This window comes from Microtus pennsylvanicus, chromosome 12, assembly GCF_037038515.1.
Source record: "Microtus pennsylvanicus isolate mMicPen1 chromosome 12, mMicPen1.hap1, whole genome shotgun sequence".
In the NCBI taxonomy this organism is placed as follows: domain Eukaryota; kingdom Metazoa; phylum Chordata; class Mammalia; order Rodentia; family Cricetidae; genus Microtus; species Microtus pennsylvanicus.
The window spans coordinates 5,758,946-5,779,203 of NC_134590.1; the positions used below are offsets into that span (position 1 = coordinate 5,758,946).

Sequence of the window (20,258 nt, forward strand, 5' to 3'; positions counted from 1 at the left end):
GATGTTCGACAGAAACCACTTGAGCCTTTATTCTGGCTTCTAGCTCAAGGGTAGAGTTCATTACGGAGAGAGGCCAAAGCCCAAGGAGCGGGAAGAAGCTTGTCATGTCATCCTCACCCTCAGGAGCAGGGATCAGTAGATACACGGTGTTATTCCCTTTCTTTCTTCCTTTGCTCCAGGCCAGGACCCCCTGCCCACGGGATGGTCCTACCACCATCAAGGTGGGTCTTTCTCTTCAAGATAATTCCCTAGACATACAAAGAAGCCTATCATCCCAGGTGATCCTAGATCCTGCCAAATTGACAGTTAACACTAATTATCACACAACTTAAGATTTTTTATTGAATAAATGAATTCAATAGGTTAGTAAATGGATGATAATATTTACTAACTCATGGTGAAGGTGTGATTTTCTAAAATGCCTCGTGTTTCTTTGCCCTTGTTTTTTTATTTTTTATTTAAAATTTTACCTACCAAAGGAAACTCCTCCCCATTTACTGAGGTTAAGAAAGAGAATAGCTCACTAATCAAACACCAGACATTCCCTTCACATGTGAAGGCCGAGCTATTACGGAACATCACATGCTAATGACTGCTTCCGAAACACGAATATATGAGTGAGTGTGTTATCACTCTACTCTCTTTCCGTTATTGCCAAGAACTCCTTTGCACTGGCATTTTGGTGACATGTTTGTGTGAATGCACTTTTCCACTGTAGGTGATATTTGCTTACTCTCTTCAGGAAAACCTCAAAGCAAAACAAAAACCCAAACTTATTTTTAAAAAACAAAACAAAACAAAAAAACAAACAAACAGAGGACTCATATGTTAAGGTGGTAGCCAGAAACACAAAGGAGCTTAAAGCATCCCTCGTGGCTCACTGAAAGCAAAAATCGCAGACTTAGCACTTCACTTGCCTTTGTAGTTTGTGGTTCGCGTCTGTGTGCTTCGTGCTTTGGACACCAGGGACATCTGCACGCCGAAGCTCCCAGAAAAGCCTCCCGAAAATAGCTTTGCTGCAGAAAATGACATTTACGAATCTTGGCAGGAACTATCGTTTTAAGTCATGTTCAGTTTCGAGACGTGAATGGAAAAATCTCCTCTGCAGGGAAGCCAATCACACAGCATCCCGAGCCCAGTCTTTCGTGAGAGCACCGAGAAATCAGCGATGCTCAGAGTTTCTGGGTTCCAAATGTTTGAGCATGCGTTCTCTCAGGCTTAGTACGCCTCTCACGTTCTCAGGACAGACAGAAGACTGTCTGCCACACCGCAAAATATCTCTTCCAGTCCACACTCCACTTCACTTAGTTTAGAACAGTTTCGTAAATATTGAAAAATAGCTCCAGTTTCATCCATTTTCTTTCTAGAAAGCCAATGTATTCCTTTAGACGTACTTTACGATTTGAAGGAGAGGGTCCTTCCTAGGTTAGGTCTCATTGCAGCGGTCGATGCTCTAGGCCCTCGACTTTGCAGTCCATGTTCAGGGTTCTCCTTTGGGTTGGGGGGGTGCAGAGCCAAGGCCTCCTTTGTTTCACCGTCAGTGTGATGACCACTGAGTAGCGCTGCTCTGTTGGCCGCATCTGAACAACAAGGGCCACACGGCTCTGGTGGTGGCTTCTGGGCCAATGAATCTTGCACAGAAACAAGAATGTGTGAGAAAATCTTCAAGAAAGTCTTCATTGTAAGGACACCCTTTTGTTTGTTTGTTTGTTTGAATCCGTGCTCTAATAGGTGGGAGTTCCTCTGATTCTGTAACACTTTTGAGTTTCCCAAACACTATTGCCGTTAGCCTACTGGGCAAGAATGGATTCCTCCCATTGCAACAGAAACGCTGTAGCTCCTGCCTGGACTGGTCAGGGCTGGATACCGTGTTTCCTCTTGCTCACCTCCCTCCACCTTATGCTGATGCGCTTGTCCAAGACTCCTTTGCCTCTCTGTACTGTGTCACCTAAGCTGGGGCCTTCTAGTTTATATGGCAGATTTCCCCAAGTCCGCATATCAGGAACAAGAGGCCAGACAGTTTATATGGAAACCGCCAGCCTAGGAAGTGTGTGACTGCCTGTCGTACTGACCTCCGTACTAAATAAATGGTAGCTGCATCTTGTCAGGCTGATGTCACCTCAGAGAGCAACCCAGGGGCCACTCTGGGGGTTTAGGTGGCCCCCTTTTCTATATTTCTATATTGATCAAGAAACTTCTTCTGCCTGGAGGGGAATGAGTAGAACCATTTTTTCAGAAAGTGCTAGGCTATGTCTGAAGCATGTTAGAATGTTTCAAGAAAAACCAAAGGTTAATTTCATTCAAATCTCGCTTTACAGTGAAAACTTGTGCTATGCTTTACAGAGCAGCATAGGATAGTCTCTAGAATATGTTGAAATTGAAAAAGTCTGTCATCTGGGAGAGCAGTACCAGCTGTGTGAGCAGAGAACACTGATTCTGGGTCTTTGCAAGCAAATATGCTATCCAGCCACTTGCCTTTGTAGGGATTAGAGACGAAGGGGCCAGGAAGTGAGATTTTCAGGTGTGAGTTGAGCAAGATGTTAGTAAATCTTCCACAAGATTTTGGAGAAAATTGAACTGTTGGGCCTCTCTAATTCCCCAAAACTTATATCAGGGTATGGTCACCACCAAAATCAATGAGTGGCAAGGCATTGTCCACAAATCATTATGAGAGCACTGTCGTGATTGGATCGGTTGTCATAGAAACTGTCTTTTCTCGTCCCGCAGCCTCCTCCTCAGATATACGACAAACAGCTGGACGAGCGGGAGCACACCATTGAAGAGTGGAAAGGTGAGAACTGCGCTGTGTTACTACGTACACTTTGCTTCCCTGGAAGGCAGAATACAGAGAGCATCCTGTTAGTCCGTACAAAGAAAGTCCCTGCACCTTCCTCTTGCACAGCACTTGGTTGAGAAGTGTTACTGCGTTGGCTGTAACTGGGCCAGTGCTGGAGCTCCACCCGTGTCTGCCCAGTATATACTGTGTCTGAGTTTAGTCTCACGAATGAATGAAAAAGGAAATACTTTGAAATTACCTAAAGTTTATCTGTCTTTTATGTTAATAGAAAAATTCTACTTGATGTAGAATAAAACGAACTCAATCATGTACACCTTTGCAAAATAGTATTGATTGCCAAAGTGTTTGTCATGAGGTCAAACTTCATTGAATATTTAAAAATTAAGCTCCTGTGTTTGTATATTAAATTTAAATTAAGTTTGGTAGCTCCAGTGATGGATCAGTGGAGAGACTGCTAATCCTGAAAATCCTCATTTAATCTCTGGACCACAGGAGGAAGGAGAGAACTAACTTCCATAAGTTCTCTGACTATGTCCCCTGTCTCCCAAATACACAAAACATAATCTAAAAATAAGTTTGAAATGCACTTCAAGTTTTAAAAATTAAATATAGTTAATACATAAATTAATTTACAAAATTTACCAGATTTGAGAGTTTATGTAGAATATATGTGAACGCAGGAGGCTTATTTTTTCACCTAAATAAAAGCAAATCAGTGAGTCTATCATTCCATTTTTTCAGTGAAACTTCTCCAAATGCATGCTGTACCTTCAAACTTATCCTGAGAGAGACACAAAAGAGAAAAAAGAGTTAGACCTACAAAGAACTGTTAAACTAATTTAATCAACCACAGAGAAGAATGAATTTAAGGAATCTGAATACAGATGGTGTCTCATGGTCAAAGTAAAATGAGCAGGAACAAAAGAGAAAGGAAATTTTGAGCAACTTTTAAAGAACTCTTCGTACAAGCTGGGAAAAGGAAAATACCAGATGGAGGACACAAGGAGAAACCAATGTTAGAAAGAGGCAGAGGGTCTTAGGAAGAGATGCCACTGGTCACAGGACCGTGTTGATGAGCATGGGAAACAAGCCCATGAGCGGCACCAGGGAGAAACTGAGGGCAGATGGTGGGTACAGAAGGGTGGCATCATTGGGGCTTACGAGGTAGCAAGAGAGGAGATGTAGCCAATGTGAGCAGGGTGCACACTAAACTAGATGTACCTGTGGAGGATGGTGGTGCATAAACCATTGCAAGAAAGGCTCAGTGGCCCGAATGATTTTCAGCTAAGTCTGGCAACAGAAAGAACTAGAGCTCTCAAGGCTAAGACAAGAAATTGGCTGCCAGTCTGGGGATAAACAAGATGGTTTTTAATTCTTAGGTTTCTGTTGTGCTTGGGTTTACAAGTCCAAGGTGTAAGTCTGGAAGGAAAATAGTATTAGAAACGGAAGCTGTAGGGATTGATTATGATATAGAGCTCATAGGATTTGCACGGAAGAAGTTACTATAAAAGGAAACAAGAGCATCCCAAAGTGAAGGCACTGGTTGGGAACACAGTCCAGGGGGAGGGTAATTTCCTAGCACACACAAGGCCCTGGGTATGAACCCCAGTCCTGCAAAAGCCACTCAAGAAACAAGTGAACAAACCAGCAATGTTATTTAAATCATTGTACTCAGTTCAGTTCAGTTCAGAAAACAGTAATGTATTTATTTCTAGACATTTATCGGCTTATCTGCTGTATCAAGGACCTGCTTTAGCTAAGCTTCGTGCTCAGTGCAAGCAATTATAAAAATGGAAGATTGAAAGTCCCCAGTGATTTAATATTCTATTCAATGCCACAGAAATGTTAATTGTCTTTAGTCAGTGCATCTGTTTATAGATTAAGGAAGTCTTTGCTTTTGTGTTAGAATGACACAGACAACTGTTTCTTACAGAACTTATCTACAAGGAAGTCATGAACTCAGAAGAAAAGACTAAAAATGGCGTGGTAAAAGGACAGCCCTCCCCTTCAGGTACTCGCTCTCTGTGAATGACCACAAACCCAGTACTGTGTGTTTTCCTGGCCTATGAGGGCATCGTCACAGACAAAACTGCTTACAGAGTCTGGGAACAGAGATGTCATATGACAGACTATGCCCTATGTTGCATTTATCTTTCTCTTTTGAAACCATGCATTCATTCTGGGAATTCTAATTATAATAACCAAGCATGTTGTTTTTTTAATAACACTTTTATTTTTGAGATTATAGTATAATTACAGTATTTCTCCCTTCCCTTGCCTCCCTCCAAGCCTCCTATATATCCCTTCCTGCTCTCTTTCAAATTCATGGCCTCTATTTCATTGTTATTGCATGCTTACATGTATACGTACATGTACGGGGGTATGGTGTGATTCCCAAATATAAACATCTCGGTCTATATCATGTAACTTTTATGTACATGTTCAGGGCTGACCATTTGGTATTGAATGCCCAGTTGGTGTGCTCTTCGCTGGGGAAGACTCTTTCTTTCACTCAGCAAATGTTCTATATTCCTGGCATCTCCAGTTTCCCAGGGTTCACCTTTTTCAGCCCAGGCTTCACCTTCACAACTTCATGTATTACCTTTTCGTGCTGTGTATCACCCTACCTCTCTGGCCTTTCTTTAAAATATTAGTGGAAACCATTATGACGCCTTAATTCCTGAATTCTACATACCTAAAATATTAGCACCCTCAGGACGACACTATGGTCTGGTGACATCTGGAACACATTTGGGGCTCTGTGGACCTACCGAGCACTTCTGGTTTCTGGAAAGACACTTCCCTGGTTGGTCCTGTGTGATCTGAGCACCTTTCTCCAGGGAAAGCCATCGAGTGAATTTACAATTCTATAGAGCAGTGGTTCTCAATTTTCCTAATGCTGTGACCCTTTAATACAGTTCCTCAGGCTGTGACCCCCAATTGTGAATTGTCTTCATGGGTACTTTATAACTGCAATTTGCTAATGTTAAAAATCGTGATGCAAGTTTTTGTGTTTTCCGATAATCTTAGATGACCCCTATGAAAAGGTCGTTTGACCCTAATGTGGTCTCGACCCACAGGTTGAGAACCAGTGCTCTAGCTCCTGGGATACATGGGGGTTTGACCATTTTCTGCATTTCTCAAGCAAATTCAAAGTATTTGGCTCCCTTTCACTGTGTTTGTTTTTAAAAACTATTTCCAAGTTTCAGCTCACTTCTTTTCTGGCCAGACTACACATAGTTAAAATATTCCTGCTCCACTATTTCCCCCTGATTATCACTTTAAGGTTAAGCATCCAGCAAGAGCCATGCCACAGCCTGAAGGCCAGCTTATCTTGGCATTAGGATAGCTAAATTAATTAATTACTTTTCAGTTTTCATCCATAGTCTCAGGACACAGACAAAATTATAGACAAATTATTTGTGAGACCATGACTCCAATAGCCCCAAGTCAAAATTCTGACAGAGCCCCTGTGCCATAAGAAAGCAGATTTATTTCCAGCATTTCTGTCAACATCCCATCTTCTCTGCTTACAATGCTCTTTGTGTTCTTCAGCCTGGGTCTCCAGACCCTCACAAATGCCTCTGGCCAACCAATTCCACTAGCCTAACCACACAGTCAGGTTCCTGACTGGGGAGCAGAGAATGGGGTACCCAGAAGCTGGGGAGCAGAGAAAGGAGCATTAACTCATCTCAGAGTGTTCAGTCCAGCATGAGGATGTGTACCACAGTGGCTGGGAACAAAGAATGGGGTACCCAGCAGCTGGGGAGCAGAGAACAGGAGTGATAACTCACCATCTCAATGTTCTGTTCAGCATGAGGACCCACATCACAGCAGCTGGGGAACCGAGAAAAGGGGTGCCCACACTCTCTGCTCTCCTCTGCTTTCCCTTTTATTCTTTCCTAAGTCCCAGTCCATGGGACGGAAATACTTATATTCTGGGTATCTTTCGTATGCATACAGTCCTGACAAACAAACCAACAACAATCAAAACACCCTTACAGTTAGCTACACCAAGAGGTGTATCTCAGCATCCAGGTTATTCTAAATCCATCCAATTTCTCCGTAAAGACTGTCCATCTTTACTGGTGAAGAGATAAAGTCCACGGTCACAGTCTCCTTCTGCCCCTCCTTAGTCGCTCTGGGACTGGGCTGACAGAATCTGCGGAAGCTGTTTCTTGGACACATGCTCTGTTGGCTGCTTAGGGAAGAACTCACAGGTAGAATCTAACAGGCTTGAGGTAGAAAGGATCCTGTAGAGTTAAAATCACCATGACACGTTTCCACACTGTCATTAGAGGGTAGAGCGGCCATATGTTATGAGGGAGAAGCTCACATCTCAGGCTGGGTGGACATGGGTTTGCAGAACTGGTTTCAGTCATCTTTGCTTCAACTTATTTTCTTCCCACACTACCCTGTCCAAAGAGAGCTTTCACGATTTCCCCAGATAAGAGCTTCCTGCCTTTTCTACTAAATCTTGTGTTGCAAACATGGACATTTTTCTTATTATCTTTTATTTATTAAGGGTTCATTGAGACAACTGTATGTACTTATCTTTGTGACCATAGAGGGTCTAAGTGCTCTATCTCAGTAAATATTTATTATGTGGAAAATTGGCATTTAGTTCTCTCTCTCTCTCTCTCTCTCTCTCTCTCTCTCTCTCTCTCTCTCTTTCTGTGTGTGTGTCCACACACACACACGCACACACACGCACACACACACACACACTTCAAAGACAGAACTCAAGGCAGGATTGTTGAGTTAATGGCGTATGCAATTAAGTATGTTCTTACACCACAATTATACGTATTTATGTGCCCTGTTAATCTTCTGAAAATGGGTGAGCTGAGTTACTAATGTAGGCAGTAGTAATTAGGGCATTTTCCCCATTTTTAAGATAAGGCTTTCTGGTTTTAAAGGTGATAGTTTGGCTCATTTGTTTTGGAAAATGTACTTCCATAAACCTTTATGTGGGCCTGAGTAGTATAGTGTCTGAATAGTTATTTTTAAAGAAAACTAGTAAGTTAACCTTGTGAGAAAGTTAAGACTCTTTTAACCATTCCAACTACCGGAACCAATCAAGAATTGCCCAATTTTACATGTTCTCTATCGTTAGCAAGCTATCTATAGCTCAAATAGCAGTATTAGACATTATACCAAATAATTTTAGAGTAAAAATATTTTGTTAATTATATGCATTCTGTCTTACATGACGCATTCATGTATAATCTATTTGTGTGTGTCACGTAGAGACTGGATAGCAGCTGGAGCTGCTTCTACCAGCTTGTGTGAACAACCCTGTACATCTCTTCTCTAATGAGAATTTATTGATCTCAGATTGGCAGCTTGAAGCTAACCAGGGAAGATTTACAGCACAGAAGCTGGCAGAACCCACAAATCCTAGTGATTCCCCCCAGAGGGCAAACTGTTGACTTTTTATCTGTATGTCACTGCATGTGTGTATTTACTGTGCATGCATGTGTACCTGCACGTGCAGATATGTACATGTGTGTGCATAGCATTTTGCTTTGTAAGAAGCCAGGATGAAATAGTTTTATCATATAGTTTCTCTTTGATAAATAATCATCTTTGAAAACACAAGGAATCTCATATAAGGAATAAGTTAATGTCCCTCTTCAGGAACAAAGTAGTTCCAATCATATAGTGGTGATTTAAAAATGTAGCTAGGAAGTTAAGTGCACACTCAAAAAATAATTTATAGGTCTGAAATTTATTGACAGAATCATCATATATCAATAAAAATTCATCTAAATTTCAGATATATCCCTAAATAATTGTACCCCCTTCTGCTATCTGATTTTCCCTGCAGAGCTATCTGCTTTCAGTAGCGGCACCATTTGCTTCATGAATTGATTTGTAATGCCTGCCAAGGGAAAGCAGGAGCAGGCATCCATTTTTCTCTGGAAGCAGATGTTACACACTGCTAGCTCTGTAACACATGCAGGAGGTTGTGTGCACTGGCATCCCTCTTCCTCCTGAGAAGTGAGCTGCCCTAAGCAGGTAACTGACTTGCAAAGAGGGAAGGATGCTTTGTCAGAACAGGCAGAGGTTTTTCAGTAGCTCGTCAAAGACGGAGCTTCCCAGGTGTTCTGAGTGTTCAGTCCTTACTTCTCAGGTGCTCAGTCTTCTCCATCCTGGGAGCACAACCCCCTCCCCAACTCCCGTCAGGCAGTGGTCGGACTACTAAGATTGATTGATTAAGGAAAAAAAAATTCAAGCTCAAATAACCTGAGGTTCAAGATCTTGCAGCTACTGGAGAATCTGTCCCTCAATAATTATTTTTTCCCTTTAGTTCTTCCTCTTTGTATTTACGTTTTCATTTGTGATTAGGAAGATGTTATCAAGAAAATAATTCCCATTTTAAAAGCAGCGACCAATGAATAGATAACTTAGGGCCAAAAAAATTTCCATTAATTATTTTATTCCATGAAATCAGTTTTTTCCAATTAAAGCTGCAAGTAGCTAATAATCTTAATTTGTAACACTATTAATATTTTTGATTCATTTAAGCCCCATTTCATTGAGAAATTATAATACTGCACTGATGACAATTTAAAAATTGTATCTCTCTACCTAGTCCTCCTGAGTGCTGCAGGAGAAGGGGGTGTTTGTCATGTGCTGGGATGTGCCCGAAATAAGGACACTGTAAACAGATAAGATATAGCTCAATTCTGTTTAAGAGAGTTTCATAAACTCCTTGGTAATAAATTAACGTGAGCCAAAGTCCATGTTCTTATTCCTTTTACTTGAGTTTGGTTTTATGCTTTACAAAGTCCATTTATTGGCTACTTGTAAACATCTCACAGCCAGAGGGTCAGGTGTCCAGCCAGGAGCGCTCACTGTAGCTCAGTAGAGGACACACACAAAGGCAAACTCATTCATCTCACTGGAATGGGGTCATTAGTGAGCAGCATCCATCTCTAAGAAAGGTGATTAGTGACATTTATTAATATGATATACATATTCTCCCTGTAACTAATCTCAAGAAACCAAGGTGGTACAAAGGCAGATACAAAGGGATGCTGAGGATTGGCTTTAAGACTTACTAAGATCCTGCACCAGGGTACCACTGGCTAGTCCACATCCTGATATCTTTATCACTTAATCTGCTTAATTTCCAGCCCACTAGTATTGAGGTTTTTATACAAAGAAATTAGATGTGTTTCTGTACACTAGCCATGAACAGACAACAAATCAGTTTAAACTATCGCCATGAAGAAAAAACATGTAGCTATAACTTTCAGTAAATGAAGTGCAATCTTTGCACTTGGGAAACTATGAAAACTGAAAGAGTTAATGTGACCTAAGTAGATGAAAGCCCCTCGGTCACTCTCCACTTTCTTGGATGGGTAAGGCTGGTCTTCCCCAGGGTGGTTTATTGGACAGTCAGTTAAAAAAATCAGTGGGTTTTTTTTTTCCAGAAATTTCAAAAGTTATCTTAAGATTCAAAAAAAATAGCCTAAATAATCCTGAGAGAATACAGTTGGAAAATTCGCATTTTTCTGATTTGCATACTAACAAAGTCATGCTACTAAAGACAGTATTCACTACTTTTCTCATTGCTGAAATGTGCCGACAAAGGCACATTTTGTAAGGAAGGGCTTGTTCTGGACCACAGTTTGAGGGGACACAGTCCCTCACAGCAGGAAGGAAGCCAAGGAGGGTAGGTACATTGGTGTGGTGGGAGGGTGAGGCAGCTGGCCAGGGTACTCGTACTCCAGGAGCACAGGGAGGTGATGGCCGAAGCTCAGTTAGCTTCCTCTGTTTTCCATTGCATTTAGTCTGGGACCCTAGGAAACGAGATGAGGTCACCCACATTTAGGGAAAGTATACCTTCTACAGTTAAGCCTACCTAGAAACACCCTTAAAGCTGGGGCAGAGGAGTGTCGTCTGGAGGATTCCAAATCCAGCTAAGTTTATGATGAAAACGACATCACAATCTATGACTGTTACTGAACCCCTTAGGTACAAGGTATTAAAATGGGTCTAACACCTACTAAGGTGCATATAAGGCACACACATTCACACACACACGCTCACACACACGAGTTTATTTGAATTTTCAGCCAAAACTGAGGAAAAATTCTCAGTCTATCTTTCAGTTTGTCTATGAGTTACAATGTTGTAATTCATAGAAAATATTAAATGAAAGCAAGGAAATACATATAAGGAGGTTTAGCTGTGAGCCCCACTTTCCCAAACTTGGAGAAAAGACTTTTCCCTGGAGCCAGAGTTCAGGGCTTTGGGGCCAGGCTGTTTCCACTCCCATTGTTGTTGGTGATTAGGGTCTGACCAGGTTGCCAGTGGTTGGAATCTTTCCAGGTATTTCCAAGTTCTTTTATTTTATTCAAGAAGGGAATGAAGGGACACACGGGTCACAAAGTAGCAAGGATAGTTTCTTCAGCCCGAAGTTTTATTGGGTGGAAATATGGAGGAGGGATGAACTGGTCAGTTTCGTTCTCACTCAGAAGGTATCCATATACCTCTCAGTTTCAGTTATGACTCCCAGAAAGAGGCCCTTGTTTAGGATAAGAGAGGTAAGGAGAAAATGAGGCCTCTCATTTGGCATTTGACCAGGACAAAATAGAAGACTTGGCCTGAGGCAAGGACATTTGGACTGTTATACAAGGAGAAAAATCTGTTCACCTTTGGGGTCCTCTACCCTGAACTGCTAGCCAGTTTCTGTCTCTGTTTTATTACTATGGAGCTACTAGATGTCTAGCAGGCTGCTGGGTATACTGTTCAGAGAAGGTTGCCATATAGCCAAAGCCAACTGAAGTCTCCCGTAGTCATAGGGCCACTAGATAGTTCCTGGCCGCTTGGCCCTGAAATAATCACACAGAAATTGTATTAATTGAATCACTGCTTGGCCCATTAGCTCTAGCTTCTTATTGGCTAAATGTTACATTTTAATTTAACCCATTTCTATTAATCTGTGTATCACCACATGGCTGTAGCTTACTGGGTAAAGTTCCATCTGTCTGTCTCCTGTGAGGGCTACATGGCTTCTCTCTTGACTCTACTTTCTTTCTCCCAGAATTCAGCTTAGTTTTCCCTACCTAGCTCTGTTTCCCTATAGCTCTGCTATAGGCTCACAGCAATTCTTTATTTATCCATGGTAATCACAACATACAGAAGGAAATCCCAGATCAGTCTCCACTTGCTAAGATACTCTGTGCCTGATGGCCTCACCACCATCATATTTTCTGTAGGAAGCTGCAGTTTCTAGAAACATATCCTACTTCCTAGGGCTTTGATGATTTCCATGGCAGCCCAAGTACAGCTCAATGGCAGAACTGAGAGTACAGAAGAGGATTGGTTAACATTTCACAAGAGCACCCTGACAGTTTTAGAGGGGAAAGCACCTTTAGAGTAAATGGTGCCGCAACAAGCAGAGACCCACCTACCAAAGGATGAAGATGGCTCTCTGCCTCAGAACATGTGCTGACGGGAGTCCAAAGTGAGTCACGGAAATTCAGTGTAAAAACCAAAATGGAAAACTCGTAAATGAAATTATGGGAGCAAATATTCACCGTCTTAGGTTAGGGAATGCCTTTTAGAATGAACAACACAAGTTCAGGAACAGAAAGAGCAAATCTGACGTCATTGTGTGTGAAGGGAATCAAAAGAGAAAAGATAATCCATAATAAGAATACCATTTGCCAATCACACCTCTGAGAAGGACTTGTTCCCAAGGATGAAGTGCTTTTATGGCCCAGTAATAAAAAGAAAATGAAGCGATTTTTAATTGATCAAAGCATACAAGCAGATTTTTCTCCAAAGAAAGTATACAAATAACCACCAAGTGCATGCAAAGGTATTTCAAATGCTTAGCTGCTGGGCAATGCAAGCCATCCACAGTGGCATTCAATTTACGCTTACTCAGTGTCTGTAATCAAAAAAGCTGATACATGCTAGGAAAGGTGTGGGGCTAATTCTTTAAAGCTGCCCGTAGGAGAGTAGAATGCCGTGCTCACTTTCAGAAACAGTTCCATGCTTCCTCAAATAGAATCAAGTCAATAGAACTCACAGAGAGTTGCTCAGTACCCAAGGACTATGAAAACATAGCCATACCAAGTGTCCATATGAACGTTCATGACAGCAGTGGGGCAGCATGATTCATAACGCAGTATTTAGCAAATGCACATCAACCAGGAAGTGAGTAAACAGAATGTGATGTGTGGGGTGATAGCTATTATTCCACTATAAAGGCACGGAATGCTGGCATGCCATTTAAGCTTCCTCTCTGAAGATGTATTTTGCTCTAAGCAGTATCGGACAGAAGCCAGTAATGTTCACACTGTATGCTTCCGTGTATGTGAAGTGTTCAGAATGCACAAAACCACGGAGGACAAAAGCTGCTGAGTCCTGCAGGATCAGTTCAGCCTGTGATGATCTCCATTCTATCTCCCAAGCCCCCGGGAAAAGCTGGACACTGCGGTACATGCTTGTGAACCCATTCCTGGAGAGGTAGAGAAAGGAGAATCTTTAGGACTTGCTGGCCTGCCGGTCAGGCCTACTTAGTGAGCTCCAGGCCAACAAGAGACTCTGCCTCAAAAAGCAAGAGGTGGACAGTGCCTGGGCATGACACCTGAAGTTGTTCTGTGGCCTTCATTTGTACATGCAAACATGGATGTACACACATTCACACGCGTATTTTTTCACACAGGGTGCACGTATGTGCACACACACATTTGATGGACGGTGGAGAAATCTAGTGTAAGACTTCCTTCCGGGTGATGAAAATGCTGCACATTTGAGTGTGCGTACTGTACAACTGAGAATTCATTTAAAAACACTGAATTGTGCAAATCGAGTTTATAACATATCTGATACATGAGTTATAGCTTTATAAAATGATTGTGGGGAGATATAAACATGTTTCAACTCTGCAGTAAAAATCTGCGTATAAACTGTGCTCTTTTGATTTAAAAGTCAAACATACCAAAGTTACATCGTCCCAGACACAAATGGACAGCATGAAGAAGCAAACCCTTTCTGTTAAATCTATAATCGATCCTGCACTTATCAGAGTATTGTGCGCTGTTTTTATCCCAGCCATGAAGATGATCCTCCTAAGAGGAGCATCCCAGAAGCACTGGGGTTTTAGAGATTAGCACCTTTGGAAGGAACAGGAAGATACTGATCTGTTGTAAATGCAGGATGTAAACGCAGCTGATGGAGTTCTAGGGCAGGATGTAAACACAGCTCCACTGTGGGGTCCCTGGCTGACTGCGAGCAGTGTGAGGGGCTAGCCTACCTCTGCACCATTTCTATGAGGGTTGTAACTGGGCAATATTGGAACAAACTGAAGCCAGGTAAATTTACTTTATACACCACTTTGGTAAAGGTAGTAATTATTTACAGGAAACTGGCAACTTTTAAGATTAGGAGTATGAGCATTTTTTTTTTAAGAATTTAAAAGGCATGTTACAAATACAGAGTTTCTGTATATGCAACTACCAAGGTACAAAGGTATACAGAGAGGATGATCACAGATAGGGAAATGAATAGTGAGGAACACTAGGGAATACAAGAAGAGCTTAGTCAGCCTGGCGGTGGTGGTGCACATCTTTAATCCCAGCAGCACCTGGGAGGCAGAGGCAGGTGGATCTCTCTGTGAGTTTGAGGTTAGCCTGGTCTACAGATCTAGTTCCAGGACAGGTAAGGCTGTTACACAAAGAAATCTTGCCTTGAAAAACAAAATAGCTAACTAACCAAATAAATAAATAAATAAATTTAGTCATTAACTTGGGCATTGGTGCACACTGAGTTTTCTTTAATGTATTCCTCATAGTTTATATAAGCATTTTACAATCAAATAAAGCTCTAAATGCATGCAAGTGAAGAAGTTGTGTGGGGTAAATGTCTGAAATACCCTCTAGATACTTTTACATTTTTATGAAATTTTCCCATAAAATATCTGCTGTTGGAGCGCATCCTTGAAACGCTTCCTCCTCTTGAGTTTGTCCTACTGTCCAAGTCTGTGTGACAATTCATTTGTCCCTCACTTTAGCTATGGTCTCACCACATAGATCCTTCACACAATTGCTTCTCCAGTGGGAAGTTTTCGTTCTTATAGGTTGGTTAAGCTACAGGTTTGAACAGCATCCTCTTCTACAAAGCACACACTTCATTAACACACCACCCAGGCATCAAGAACATAGAAAAGGGGAAGGCAGGAAACTGGCTGTTTTCAGGTTGCTGTGGTTTAATTTTGCTTTCCGGTGCCTTTGGCTCAACTTTGCTTTGCCATTCTAAGTGCCTTCCCAGAGTTCCAGAGTCTCGTAGCCGGATAAAAATGTTTTCAAATGAATAACCCAATTTTTGCAGATCCCAAGCGAGCCAGTCTGTTGAAGGAAACCCGAACTTAAAGGTGCACACTGGCTTAGTTTTCTGTTTTCTCTTTATTGACTTCTCTCAAAAGTTTTGGCTTTTCTACATGGCTTTACCTTTTGGTATTATATTTAATGATTAACTCATTAATACTCTGTTTTATATACTTTCATTTTCCTAGAGCTGTAGTCATTAAAAAAATCCAGGTCACTGGGCTTCACCTTCACCTGTTTCTGGGCTAAGACCACCGCTTGTGTTTCTTTTGCTTCTTCATGAGGAACATCGGGATCAGGCTGCTCCATTCGAAGACTTTATGCTTCTCTCATCTCCATAACTTAGTGCCTTTCTGTCCCTGGATGCCTACAGTCTCTGTGGTCCTAAGGATGCAAATGCCTTGGCTTTAAGCAAGCTCTGTTACATGACAGCGCTGTGGAATTTAGGGTTGGGGCAGAGTGACTGGTCATTCCTAACTTGGAGTGGAATTTGATAACCATTAGCCTGTGGGTAAATGTGGCCTGTGATGCGGATTCTGAATTGTTCGGTCTGATTTTCACCATCTAACTCAGTTTTCAGTTTCCGGTGTCAGTTCTGTTGTAGTTTAGAAAAAGCAGCGGGAGAAAGACAGGCCATGCAACAGAGGGGTTTGTTTTTAATTGGGGGAAAGTGAATGGGAAAAGGAGAGAGGGGAGAGGAGACTGGCCTCTGGGGACAGAAGAGGGAGAGAGAGAGAGAGAGAGAGAGAGAGAGAGAGAGAGAGGGAGGGAGGGAGGGAGGGAGGGAGGGAGGGAGGGAGAGAGAGAGAGAGAGAGAGAGAGATGGGAGGTGGGCAGGGCCTTAAAAGGTGAACAACTAAATGTGCTCAAGTGGTGCTCTTAGTGGCTACAGCTGAGGACATATACCCACGGTCAGGCCAGTATAGATAAACGCTTGAATACTAACAAGTTACGTGAGGGTTCCCGGCATAGAGAAGATGTGTCTTCTTGTCTGCTCCCATCCCTGTGCTCTGACTAGCACTTACAAGGGTCTAGTTCCAGATTTAGTCATGTTGGTCTTCATTTTCTCAGCACAGGTGCAGCAGTGAACAGCAGTGAGAGTCTCCCTCCATCCTCGTCTGTCAACGACATCTCCTCCATGTCCACCGACCAGACCCTCGCATCCGACACTGACAGCAGCCTGGAAGCCTCGGCAGGACCGTTGGGTTGTTGCAGGTGACTAGCCGCCTGCCTGCGAAACCCAGCGTTCTTCAGGAGATGACGGGATAGAACACAGCACACATGCACACACACACACACACACACACACGGTTCGCACACACATATGCATACACAAAGACACTCTCACACACGCACAGACGCACACATGCAATGTCAAGAAAATAGCAAGAGAGAGATCCAACCTGGAATTAGGATAAATCTTTCTGCCTGCTTCTCCAAAGTTCTGTATCACAGCTAAGCCGAAATGTATACTTAACTTCTAGTAGCTCTCGCTTCGGTCTCCTTCCAACAGTGCTTACTACACAGAACAAACCAGACACAATTAGAGAAGCCTTTCCCTAAAGTGTAATTTAAGTGGCTGCAGAACCAGCAACCCGTAACTGCCCTTCAAATGGCATGACAAGGTGTGCAGTGGCCCCATCCAGCATGTGTGTGTCTCTATCTTGCATCTACCTGCTCCTCTTGGCCTAGTCAGATGGGTGTAGATACAGATCTGCATGTGTCTGTATTCATACGGCACTTCTTAGAGATGCTCCTGTCAGTGTCCTCAGGGCTCCTCCCAAGACACCGTGCACTGGGGTACCACCTGGTCCATTCCATGTGACCTATTACTCTGACATCAATCCATCTGTAATATATTGCCAGTATATAAGCTGTTTAGTTTGTTAATTGATTAAGCTGTATGTCTTATCAGAAAATATGTAAAGGGGGAGGGACATGGGAGAGTGAACTCAGACCCTTCAAGATGTAGCTTCCGAATCTGAACCGATTAAATGGCACCTGTATACCAATTTGTAGAAAGAACATATGTGATGCTTACCTACAGTGTGGGGGGAGGGAGGGAGCAGTAGCTTCCAGATGTCAAAGAGCTTGACCTTCAGGAGGACTGTGTGAGTCAAGGTTACATTCTCTGGCGATGGATAAATAGCAGGGACTTGAGCACAGGCTAGACCATGCTCTGTATTGCTGCAGTATAGACTGTGGATGAAAGGAAATTGCTGCCCAGATACTGGGAGACACCAAAAGCCCATGTTTTAAAGATTAGACACCATTTGTCATTTTAAAATGACGTCAAAAGATAAAGCTTCTGGAGAAAGGGGAAGGCAGAGAGGCAGCATCATTGTGCACACAGCCAATGGTAAAAGCCTTTGCCTAAAATGGTGGAATTACCTCCATGTGATCTCCTTCAGAGAAGATAGCCCTGCCTAGACTAATTCGAGATTGTGGGGAATGTTTCCCAGGTGTGGGCTGCTTCCCAGAGTCATCCCTGCCAATAGTTTTGTTTCCTTTCCTGGACTAGACTAGAATAAAACAAAATGGGATCCCCAAAGCCAGGGTGGTCTTCAGGACGGCATCTATAAGTATCTACATGGAAATGATTGTCCCTCAGAGGGGTTGTTCCTCGTGGGGGCTTCCCAGACTCCTTGATATGACTGGTGTTTCATACTTACTGATTTATTTTCATAAATATGTGTAATTTGAGAAGGGCTGATAACCTGACTTTTGTATTGCCGTAGATCTATGAGAGCAATAATTCTGTGCCAACGCAGCTCCTACTAGCTAGCATTAGAAAAGACTTTGTCTTACAGCCATGAAACATTAACGTGTTTAGCAAAATCATCTGACCTTAGCTGAAATTCATGGAAGATCCTACCTGAGCACTCTTGGAGGCACTACCAAACATCGTGGTTATATACCGGGCAATGCCGGTGCGGTTTCTGAGCAATAACAGGCACCAGGCCCCGCTTCCCTTCTTCCTTCCCCGAGTGAAGCATCCACCACAGCTCTTTGCACTCTGGCCATTTGGTGCTCACCTCTGTGGTGATATTTCACCTGGAGAGGAAGTGAAACGTGCGAGGCGAATGTGACGGGCCTGGCCAAAGGGGAAACCCCCAAGTATTCAGAGTAAACAGCAGCGTCGGAGCTCTGCAAACTGCCTTAAATACAACACCAGGGAAGCCCTTATCCTTTCAAGCAGTAGAGTCAGTTAGGAACTCACCTGCCCAAACACTGCACACCTGCGCACACCACACTGTAGGGCGGCTCTTCCTGGGACTGCCTCCCGCAGCACGATTCTTTGCAAGATGTGGTACTGAAAAGGAGGGTGGAGGCAGGCAACTAGCTGTCTTGAGAGCTCACTTGCAGTTCATCCCCTGGAATAAAGGTATCTCAGTCTCTGTCTTTTCCCCATGCTTTTTGGTGAATGTTGATGATCTTTATAAATGCCGATGAATTTTTACAACGTCTCTCATTTTCCCCTCTGCCATCTTTTGTCCTTTTTAAAAATGTATCTGTATCCCTATTCTGCTCCTCTTTCTCTGTATTTTGCTTTTACGCCTGTGATATTCACCCCTCCAGTCTGTATGACACCAGATTAATGTAAAGAAGGGACAGTGGGCCAGGCGGTGGTGGCGCACGCCTTTAATCCCAGCACTTGGGAGGCAGAGGCAGGCGGATCTCTGTGAGTTCGAGGCCAGCCTGGTCTACAAGAGCTAGTTCCAGCACAGGAACCAAAAGCTACTGAGAAACCCTGTCTCGAAAAACCAAAAAAAAAGAAAAGAAAAAAGAAAAAAGAATGGACAGTGTGTATGGAAGAAGCAAGTCTCAAAGGGCATCCATGGGGCACAAGAAGGCATAACAGACTGGCAGGGTTCCTGGCAGAAGGGCAGGAGAGGAAAGCAGGCACAACAGATCACCTCCCAGCTCCTCAGGCTGGCCTGGGTGCTCCCGTCTGTCTGTTGGTGTATGTGGTGTATGGCCTTGTCCGGCTGAGGATCCTCATGCAGAGATTCCCCCACGGAGAAGAAAAGACAAAACAAGTCCCTTGGGTTTTCAAAAGTCCATCCAAGTGGAGAAGGGGACTGGGATCCTGGATTCCGTGCAGGATTAGTTTTAGCGGATGGAAGGAGAGATTGAAGGCGGGACAGTAAAGAAGGCCACCGTGTTGGAAGTTTCCCTTTCGCCGTCAGACCCCCTGTTATTCTCGCTCTTGGGCATGGTTATACTCTGAGAAATTTCTCAATATGCATTGTGCCCTTCACTGGGTATTCTGAGGGGAAAAAAACAAGTAAGCAACTGGAAAACCAAATATTTAGTTTATGTGGCCATCTATTACTCCCAAAGGTGTTCTTATTTGAGGGGCAGGAAACTGTCCAAGAAGACCTGGACTGTGTCTGTGGGAGAAATGAAGGAGCTACGAGTGTTCGCATCGAAACAGGAAGTTGGCATTCTAAGGACTCGAGCATCTGTGCTTCCATGGGCAGCTGGTTAGACAGTGCAGTGTTCCGTGGTGTTCTGTAGAAAGGACAGGAGTGTACCCCTTACCAGGAAGAACTGGATTGCTACCATGTTCTCGATTTCTTGGCTACTTTAGGGTGTGTTTGCTGGGTGAGTGTACTCATTTTTCCAATGGGATACATTATAGCACAATTGTTTCTTGTTCAATAAAGATTGAAAATAGTCCCTCATCCCTCAGACTCTAGTGTTAGAACTGCCTGGGTCTGTGACCTGCCGCTGTGCCAGGATTTGGCCAAGCCCCAGTAGTTGGAGGAAACTTCTTGGATTGATGGCTTCACACAGTCTGCTACCCCTATCAACAACAAGTGTTGTCTAAAGACACTGACAACAACTGACCAGAAAGTGAAAAACTTGCTCATGGAACACAGAACAAATGGAAGGCATGAAAATGCATAAATCCATTCATGATCTGTAAGTGAAAATGAATAAATATAATTTTAGAGCTCTTAAATGTTTATTGTATAGTCCGGGTTATACAGAGTCTATTTCTGTTTCATTTTCTTAGCAAGTAAAATCTGTGCCTGGAAGAAATCAACAAGTTTTGCTGAAAGAGATAACCTCTATGGTTCAGAGACAAAAGGGAAAATGTTTGG

General features: G+C 42.9%; 1 protein-coding gene across 12 annotated transcripts in view; it reads left to right on the top strand.

Annotated features, from left to right (window-relative positions):
- Mapk10 (mitogen-activated protein kinase 10) overlaps window positions 1-17,159 on the top strand; it is a 274,012-nt gene extending 256,853 nt beyond the window's left edge. For 6 of the 12 annotated variants that reach the window (XM_075943979.1, XM_075943981.1, XM_075943978.1 and 3 more), the window contains 3 exons: window positions 2,728-2,791; window positions 4,731-4,808; window positions 16,219-17,159. In XM_075943979.1, the coding sequence (XP_075800094.1) occupies window positions 2,728-2,791; window positions 4,731-4,808; window positions 16,219-16,235 (159 nt within the window). In that variant the 3' untranslated portion in view covers window positions 16,236-17,159. The remainder of the gene's footprint in view (window positions 1-2,727; window positions 2,792-4,730; window positions 4,809-16,218) is intronic. The other 6 variants (XM_075943972.1, XM_075943974.1, XM_075943975.1 and 3 more) reach the window with 1 other exon arrangement.
- The last annotated feature ends 3,099 nt before the right edge of the window (window positions 17,160-20,258 follow it).